Genomic DNA, 9,849 nt, shown 5'->3' with positions numbered 1-9,849 from the left:
GGGGAGGTGGAATCCTGCCACGCGCTGCCGAAATCCAGCCCGTCCGCGCGTGCGTCGCGATGGCTAATTAATATAGCCCATTCGCAAATACCTGCCTGGTTAATTACCGGCTCGGCAAATACGTCGTGTTATACTTATACACAAAGGCAGTGGCCCGGGGCGTCATTTACTATGGTATGAATACGCGACGCACACGGCGACCCGGGCGATGGAATAACTGCTCTCGGGGCTGGGTGGATGTGATTGAGCACGTGCCCCATATTGTTCCTGGTCAGCAATTTCAAACCTTGATATTGTTCCTGGCACTGCAGATTTCTCCCAAGCCATCGACTGCGGAAGAAAAGAGTTAGGAGTGGAGATGGGTTCTTGACAGAGTGAGATGAGGTTAGTCCGTCAAAACCATTTGCCTGATGCATTGCTTTGTTCTGCCCACGAGGATACGCGAACACCTGTTTTAATCTCTTGTTTGTCTGGATCCCCAAGCATTACGACATTATTTATTTGCCTTAATGCATGTCGGCTGGCCGAGAGATGAATTATTGCCGTTGGGGTGGATGTGGTGCACACGTCGCGCGTGGCCAATGTCCTCCCTGTTTCTTGTCATGGTTAAAACAATTTTCCACTGACTCGCGCGACTAATAACGTATCCATCCGTCACTACGTATCGTCTTAATGACCCTTTCATCACAAACTTGTGCATGCAGATCATGGCCATGAGCAGCAGGTTCACGACGCCCAGGATGAAAAGGTTCTTCTGCCATGCTTGATTCTGTTCAAGCAGTGTTACATGCCAACGTACCGACGCATGCGAAATCAGATGACCCCAACGTGCCGATACACCGACGCAGGAGGTGTGGAGCTAACCTGGGACTTTGATGAACACATGGTGTGTGGCTTCGGCGAGATGAGAGAAATGAAGATAGATAGAATGGTTGGTCGGCATGAGAATTTATAAGCAAGCCAGTTGTTTAAAAAACTCAGCAGGGAGCGTCTCGCAGCTAGCCGTTGGGGCTGGGATGGTAGAGCCCAACTGCTCGGTTCAATGCCAAGCCCTGCCATGTGCTGCGCATGTCAGGTGAGTGATACGCGTCAATACCGCACGTTATACGGCTAGCGCGTATTGGAGTTGCACGAATCACGCGGGGGGCGAGCGGCGTGGATACCAACCGCGCGTAGCCGCATGTCCACTCACCATTATTCGTCCAACGACGCAGCTACTCCAGATGAAGAAAAAACCCAACAATGATGCTGCTACTCCCTCCGTAAACTAATATAAAAGCATTTAGATCACTATTTTAGTTATCTAAACACTTTTATATTAGTTTACAGAGGGAGTATATGCTAATTATATCAAAATACACCCAACCATGCCATGCCTAATAGCTAACTAGTGGTTGGGGTCCACCATTGCAGGCCGTTTGCGAGCAAGTTATGCGCACCTTACCATCATATCAAAAAAATTTAAAAATATTCTCACATTACGTAGACATCGCATCCATCTTAAAAGGAAAAAAGAAAAAGCCTAGACAAACTTTTCTCAAAAAAAAGTCTTCCTACCATTTAATAAAGAACTCTCACCATGACCAACCAGCATGCGCCACATGGGTAGCTGGTTAGCTAGTTGGCCACCATTCTAGCGCCTCTTTAACACCTCACCATCATGTAAAAAATATTCTCGCACTATGTAGACATCACATCCATCTTAAAAAGAAAAAGAAAAAGCTAGAAAAACTTTTCTCAAAAAAGAGTCTTCCTACCATTCAAAAAACTCTAAAACAACTTTCTCACCGTGACCAATCAGCATGCGCCACATGGCGTAGCTAGTTGGCCACCATTCTAACACCTCTTAATGGGTTTAATATAATAAGATAGCCTTATTAGCAACAGATCTACCAAAAAATAGTTGTTCGTTTCAGGGACCAACGAAGGGGAAGCAACTAATCTGCAGATGCAGTGAAAAGTGTTTCAAATCCAGCATCTTATGATGTTGCTTCCTGTTCTGCATATATGTACTAACTGTATATTGCTGGGTACTAAGAATGCAACAGATGAATGAGCTATAGCCATTCCCCATATGCCAAAACTAGGGCACAAACCAATCCCAGTAAAGAACAACTCGAGTAGAACAGATGTGCTAAACTTTGCGCTAAAATGAACAGTTTTGATCAAGAACTTTCACACCGCCAACTCTATCCCGAGCAAACTATTTAAATTTTCTTCCATAGATGAAACCGACAAAGACTGTCTCAGGCTTACTGACGGGTGCGGCGGCACGCGCCTCCGCCCGCTAGTAGGCATTAGTTTACCTGATACTTCACCACCACCAGTAAGACAGGGCACTGCAAGTCTGCAATAGAATGCTAACATGGTTTCAAATAGACTAAAGCTGACCGGCATATATATGTACTCCCTCTGTAAAGAAATATTAGAGTGTTTAGATCACTTAAGTAGTGATCTAAACGCTCTTATATTTCTTTACGGAGGGAGTACTGTAGAAAAAATTGACAGCGGAATAAGACACGATTCTAGTCAGAATATATTGGCAGGGTTTGAGCTTTTCCATCGGCATGTCATTGGGCATCCTTGTAAAGGAAGACATCTGGAACAGAGGCTGAATCCAGCTCATAGAAGCCGCCGAGCTTGCCGCCATTTTCTTCCGTCAGACAGAACGAGGGCACCCGGTGAGAGAACTTCAGATTGTGCCCTGTAGGTATCTCCACAACTCTCTTTCGCTTGCCAGGCTTGAACACCGCTGTGTAACCATTGACCTGAGTAAGAAGAGAAACTTTTGTGCTAGCTTCAGTGCGCTCAATGATCTCACCGATCTCAAATCCGCAAGCATGAGGGCTCGAGGGAGTCCAGTCAGGTGTCCAGTTCATGTAGATGACCCAAATCTCACCTACTTGCGGAACAATTTCAATCTGCTGGTTTGGATCATGTCCCGTGCATACTAAATGAGAGAAAGTATCGTTTGTTTCGTACATGGTTTTCCAGCTTCGAATTTTAAATTTACCACAGCTGACTGGTATATCCTGCTCCAACCACTGTTTCTCCTGCTCCACTTGGGGACAAGCTTCAAGCCAGGTCAAATACACTTTGAAAGGTTCTAGCTCGACTTTGCTTACCCAGCCATAGAACTTAGGAAAGTTGTCAACATCACTGTATAAAGCCCATATTTGTCCACGTTCAAACTTCTCACATGAGCGGCATTCTTCGAAGTTATAGAATTCAGAATCAGGATATGTATAAACTAAGGAGGGACTATTTTGCTCAGAGAAGTCACCTAAAGCATTAGGACCATTGGGATTTCTCTGCAAGGATGTGTTTGGCTCAGAAGAAACATATTCATGTTTTCCTCTACTGCTTGCACTGTCAGTGCTCAAATCAATGGATGTGCTGCCCTCTTTCTTGCCAGGGGACATGCAGGAGTGAAGAGAAACACAAGGAAACGCTGCATCCAGGTCAATGGGGAGACATGCAGTGTCAAGTTCCAGAAAACCTCCAGGGACACCAACTTTCTCATTCCCATTTGTCCTATAAAACGGAACACTGTGAGAAAAACGAAGTAGCTCACTTGGTGCTACCACAATTTCAGATTTCTCCTTAACTGTCGCAAATAAGCTCACAAAGCCTTCAATCCTGACCAATGGGACAACAGTAACGCCAGCACTAACTGAGAAATCTGACATGACTTCCACGACTTCATATTCATAGGATCTATGATTATCTGCATCTGATCCCCACTGCATGTTCCATCCCTTATAAAGAGCCCATACCTCACCCTTACTGGGATGTACTTCATATTTCCTTCGTTTGCCTTTTGTCCATGAAACAATATGCGAAAACATGAGTCTGTCTTGTGATATCTCTGTTGTTCCTAAGCTAAAGCTTCCACAAGCAACGGGCAGTTCTTCATCAGACCATTTCTCCTCTGCTTCATTCATTGCAATGCGCTCCAGCCAAGTGAGATGAACTTTAAAGTTGGAGGCATCCAAACTTTTTATTCTAGCATAATATCTTGGCATGCCATCAAGGTTATCATAAAGGGCCCAGATCTGACCAGTTGCAAACAGACTAGCATCCCTCAACTTCTCAAAATCGAAAAATTCTGCGTCAGGGAAAGAAAGCTTCACAGAATAGCAAGGTTGATTCTGACCAACAGTATCTGTAACTTCTGCCCTGATATTGTCCTGATCACCTATATCTGGAGTTTTAGCTTCCTCTTGGGTGTCTACTTTGCCAGACACATCAGATGGAACCGATCGCCTGTCAACGTTAGTGACATTATCATCAAATATTTGCTTCCCATTCAAATCAGCATTAGATGGACAATTATTCTTTCTTCGCTTCTTTTTGCTATTACAGTTGAGGCTACTACTGCCATCAGCATCTTGTGTCCTCCTAGCTGATCTCCGGAGAACGGGGGATCCCGCAGCATTTAACACTGTAGATACATCCTCTACACCCGAGTTCTTTCTGTCAAAAACACCTGTGTTCATGTTTACAGTTTGGACACAAGATTTACTTTGAGTCTTTGCTGGAATTTCAACTTTCCCCTTTGTAATATATGACTCGTTAGCTTCCTTCTCGCCACTAGGATTGTCATGCCCTTTTATATCGCATTCTGCCACATTTATCCTTATTTTGGCATATGTGTTAACACCTGTAGATGAAAGCTTTGCAGGACCAGGGACATTCATAGCATTTGAAGCTGCAGATGCATCTGCTCTACCTGACTTTGGTCTGCCAATGATGCTTGGATCAGGAGGATCTGGTATTGACCATCCACCCATATGTCCATTTGCAGTCGGTACAGCAGGTTTTTCTTGATTCATTGCTGAAAATTGACTTTGCCCGCTTGTCGTTCTTGACTGACTAGGGACATTCATAGCATTTGAAGCTGCAGATGCATCTGCTCTACCTGACTTTGGTCTGCCAATGATGCTTGGATCAGGAGGATCTGGTATTGACCATCCACCCATATGTTCATTTGCAGTCGGTACAGCAGGTTTTTCCTGATTCATTGCTGAAAATTGACTTTGCCCGCTTGTCGTTCTTGACTGACTAGCTTTCTCGCCCATGGTTGGCCTGCTATACCCTTTCATGTAACCGTCACCTTGGGCCACATTCATCCTTGGATTCGCACCTGTGGTTTCCTGTGCAGAAGAAAGCTTCACACGGCGGCCTTGTTGACTTGGAAACGTCTTCGTTGGAACTTGAGAATTAGTGGGTACACTCGATGAAGTCGGCGCATACTGTTCTTGTAAGTTGTACTTGTATGCAAAGAAATTATTTTGGCAGTTCAGACAGCGGATCAGAGTGTTTAGGACATGGTTGTGATACTGATATCGCATCTGACAATGAGCACATATGGTCCAAAAAGTCAGTACATGCCCAGGTACATCGCATTTGCGTGTGCCACTCTTCTTTTGTTGCTGTGTAGCTTGCTTCGGCACTTTTCTGGAAGCATACTGCCTTCTGATATCATAATGAGATCGCTTTGTTTGATCACACAATATTGTATGAGCTTCAGCAACCAACTTGAAAGCAGCTTCAGCACCAGGAAAACAGTTTTTATCGGGATGGAGTGAAAAGGCAAGCCTGAGGTATTGCTTTCTTATGTTAGCATGATCTGTTGTTGCCTCCACTTGAAGGATTGCATACCAGTCCGGCTCTCCATTCACCCTTGCCTCTGCTGCACAGTGTACAGTGCAAACACTTAACAGCTGAGATATATTTTCAAGCTCTGGAAATAGCATCTGAGCTTTAAGTGCAATCTTTCGGGCACCAGCGAAGTCTTTATCTTCCAACTTCTTTACAGCAATTTCCCTGGCCATGGAAGCCTCTTCTCTGTTGCATTCCATCATAATCACTGCCAAAAAAATACCACGAAGCTCTCACGTGAAGTGATATCAGATGGAAATGAGTATCCTCTGACTCAAGCTTCAGAGCAGATAACGGATGCGCACATCTGGATCAATTTCTCGAATAACAATATGACTGAAAAATTACTGCATCAGGACCTACAAATTTAAGAAGGAAAGAATAATTCTTAGTATCTGAAAATTTAACACCTAAAAACACACGCATTTGTGGATTCCATAACAATAAGTCAAGATTGCTTGAGTGCAAAACCTAGTATACGAGACCACATATGATATATTCCCTCCGTTCATAAGTAGATAGCTTCCTAGAAAGCGTGCAGTCAAATTTGTTTAACTTTGACTAGTAGTAGATAAAATAATAGTTAGATTGGTAAGATGAAAGTAGAAATATTAGAATTTTCATGAAATATATTTCCATCATATTAAACTACAAGTTTCTACTAACATATACGCATGGTCAAGAATACATATTTGAGAACGAGTCAATGCTAAAACATCATCTATTTTGTGACACATCGAAAGGCAATACCAGCAAAAAAAGACATGTGAACAAGATTGACAAAAGATATATTTCACATCAACCTTATGCACCACTGATTAGAGTAAGGAAGAGCGAATTGTTATTTATAATCAGCTACGTGGCCAGCGTTCTTCGTAAGTTGTTTATGCAGTACCGTAGTTTGCTATCACCAGAAAATGTTTGTAGCAAGCTATTATCAGCTCGTCGATGTACAACACCATAGTATAGTTTGTATTGCATGTGATTTAGTGACAAAAGAATGACCGGAAAGTGGCATAACCCACTAGAAACAAATAGAGAAGTAATGGATTATCTTGTCAAGTAAATACAGTGCCATTCTCGACAACTCTAGATGAAAAGAAAAAACTTGCCATGTTCCCATGTGCAGAAAGGAGTTTGATGAGCCCAAAGTAAGACGTGTGAAAACATGGGTTGTTCAAGGAAAATTTGGGGCATCTTGGCAGCGACTCAGATGGGCTGTCTCAGGTGTAAGAAGAGATGAGAACGACTAGAGAGCACTACTGGATTTGTAATACAAGAAAGTATCCAGGGAATTTCTAGATCCGGCAGATACTACATGCTTCAGGTTCAATCCTACATCCAGATTCCACCTTGGAGCCAGCCAAATAGACGACTTGCTTCAGGAGTCCGGTCCCATCTGGATCCATTTCCGGATCATGTAAGGTCATTTCATGGAGATGTTAAATTATGGTTAACTGCATTTGCATGGGTAGAGTACCTAAAAGGACAAAGCACTGGGCCATCTGTGTCAGTGCTATATAGATATACTTATCTATAAGAAAAACTCGAAGACATACTCACTGAGGTGAGAACTTCCAATATGACGAAAATACAGGCGCATACCACAGGAAGCAGATGAAACTAGATATCTGCAGGCAAATTAAATTGCCACTCCATCATCATTACCATATCTCTCGGCAAAAACCTACTAAACCAATGCGTTCATTCATCATCACTAAGCACACCAATTTCCTATGGCATCCTCTCAGAACAAGCATTGTACAGCTACTGCAAAGATTGTGGTAAGAAAAATATTTGCAATCATATTCCTTCTTTCATTCCTTTCATTTACTTTGGCATAAAATTTAAATGCATGTATATGTGTAATTTCTAAACTATGAGATAGGCACACCTCAGTACCAACAGGATGTAAAGGGATTACGAGACTACAAGAGCACTCAAACAACCAGTGAAACATACAACCAACACTAACCGCAGCAACATTCAAACAATCAAAGCCAACAGAATGCAAAACTATGACAGTTGCATTGCGACAACCAGCACCATGTAGTCATGGATGACGGGTAACATCATAAATCTCGCCAATGCTGCTGTGTGCAGCTGCCCCCACAGCCCAAATAAACACTACATGTATCAATTTCGGAAATTACAGGGCACAAACTCACCGAGCACATTCCCGGAAAAAAGCGGGGGAAAAAACTCGCTGTTCACATAAACGAGATTAGAGGGACAAATATTGCAGGGCTAGATACAGTAAAGTAGGGTTTGGGGCCGCGTGGTTCGGGAGAGGCGGCGGCCTGAGAGGAGGAAAGGGTTTGTGGGAGGAACCCGGGAGGGGCTGCCGGAGGGGACGCAATGGATGCTACATCTTCTGCTCCTACCACGCCATTGGAACACTCGCCCATGCATAGGATTGGAATTCGATCAGCACAGGAAGAAGAAACTAATCTCAAATCTAGTTGCATCCATTCATCCATCCATCCATCCATCCATCTAGGAGACAGAGCAGAGAGGAAACATGCATCCAGTTCGTCCATTCATACATCCATCCATCTAGGAGACAGAGTAGAGCGGCGACAGAGAGGAGAGAGCTCACCTGAGGCGACGTCGGGCGCCGAGGCCAGTGGACGGGGGCGGAGTCGGGCGAGGCGTGCGTCGAGGCCAGCGGCCGGGGCGGGCTGTCGGGCGACGCGGCGGCGCGAGCCCTAGTGTGGGGGAGTTGGGGGATCGAGCAACAGAGAGGACGACTCGTCTGGTGCGGGCGGCCACTAGTGGCAGTTTCTTGGTAATTTGCCCCTCAAATTGGGGTACTACCATAGCTGGCCAAACGGGCCGGCCCGGCCTGGCCCGGCGAGGCCCATCCTAATCGTGCCTGGCACGGCCCGGCCCGCCGAGACATGATTATTATACGGGCCGTGCCAGCCCGCGTGCTGCAGCCTCCAGCCTAGGCACGACCCATATGCTAATTGGGCCGGCCCACCAGCACGCTAGGCCCGCTAATCTGACTCCTTTTTTGCGCACTGTGCGTTTTTAAGCCTATTTTTACTTGTTGGGCCACATTAGGATACATAAAAAATAAAAAATAAAAGATAATCGGATCGTGTCGTGCCGGCCCGCGTGCTCGGCCTTCAGGCCCAGGCACGTCCCTGGCGTGCCGCATGCCGGGCCTGGCCCGTTTAGCACGTGTTGTGCCGTGCCAGGCCCGTGCCGTGTCGGCCGTGCTACCGGGCCGGCCCAATTATCCCGGCCCGTTTGGCCACCTATAGGTACTACCTTAAATCGAAGGGCACTATTAGGCGCCGGCGCGCCGGTCGAAAGTTTCGGCCGGTCGCCCCCCTCCTCCTCCCCCGTCGTTGATATCTCGAATCATTTACCTACCTCTCTTAACGCTTGGTCAACGGCTGGATAAAACACCATGACTCGCTCGCCTCTGCCAAGATAGCCGCGAGTGCGTCCAGTGTGAGCGAGGCGCGGTAGCAGCCTTGCGTCGTCGTCTCACTGCAGCATCGTCGTTCAAGGGAAGCATGCCGGCACGATAGTTGCAGCTGGGTGCAGAGCATGCCGGTTCCAGCTCGCCCCCCGCACATGTCGTAATACCCCCCACCCTCCCCTCGCCGGCTGCAGCTCCACCATGGGCGATTGTAGCTCGCAGCCAAGTCGGTTCCAGCATTTCGCCCAGCCGGTCGTAGCACGATGTCGTCATTCCAGCACCTTCCTCCTGTCGGTTGCAGCTCCTTTATGAAACACCACAAAAAAATCAGCAAGAAAAACCATGTTCACGGGTGGTAGCAAAAAACAGAAGTTGTCCCAGCAAAAACACAACACCAGTTTTAGCAAAATGCATCGCTGCCGACCATCACAACAACAAAAAAACTCACCGGATCTAGCAAGATGTTTGGCCGGTTGTAGCAAAACAAAAGGCTGATGCAGCAAAACGGCTCGAATCGTCGTCCGGTTGTAGCACTGGTCATCTATGGATGCAGCTTTTCGCAGACTAGTTCCAACAAAAAAATTTGCTGGTTGCAGCTTTCCACCCGGTCGGTTCCAGCAAAAAAACTAGTCGTTTGTAGCACAAGGGGTCGTCATCTCCATCACAAGCTACCGCTGGTTGCAACGCCGTTGCAACTGCTACCTCGCTGCACTGCCTGTCACAAAACAAACCATGGCTGCGGCCGCCCTTGA

The 9,849-nt window shown here is 46.0% G+C and overlaps 1 protein-coding gene across 1 annotated transcript; it reads right to left on the bottom strand.

The window, feature by feature from the left end:
• Nucleotides 1-2,128: 2,128 nt before the first annotated feature.
• Nucleotides 2,129-8,398, bottom strand: LOC119353120. Its single transcript, XM_037619709.1, has 2 exons — nt 8,264-8,398; nt 2,129-6,023 (listed from the first exon to the last, which is right to left on the bottom strand). The coding sequence occupies exon 2, from the start codon at nt 5,865-5,867 to the stop codon at nt 2,571-2,573; it is 3,297 nt and encodes a 1,098-aa protein (XP_037475606.1). The 5' UTR covers nt 5,868-6,023; nt 8,264-8,398; the 3' UTR covers nt 2,129-2,570.
• Nucleotides 8,399-9,849: the final 1,451 nt, after the last annotated feature.

This window comes from Triticum dicoccoides, chromosome 2A (genome assembly GCF_002162155.2).
Source record: "Triticum dicoccoides isolate Atlit2015 ecotype Zavitan chromosome 2A, WEW_v2.0, whole genome shotgun sequence".
NCBI lineage: Eukaryota > Viridiplantae > Streptophyta > Magnoliopsida > Poales > Poaceae > Triticum > Triticum dicoccoides.
This window is presented reverse-complemented; position numbering and strand designations above follow the sequence as displayed.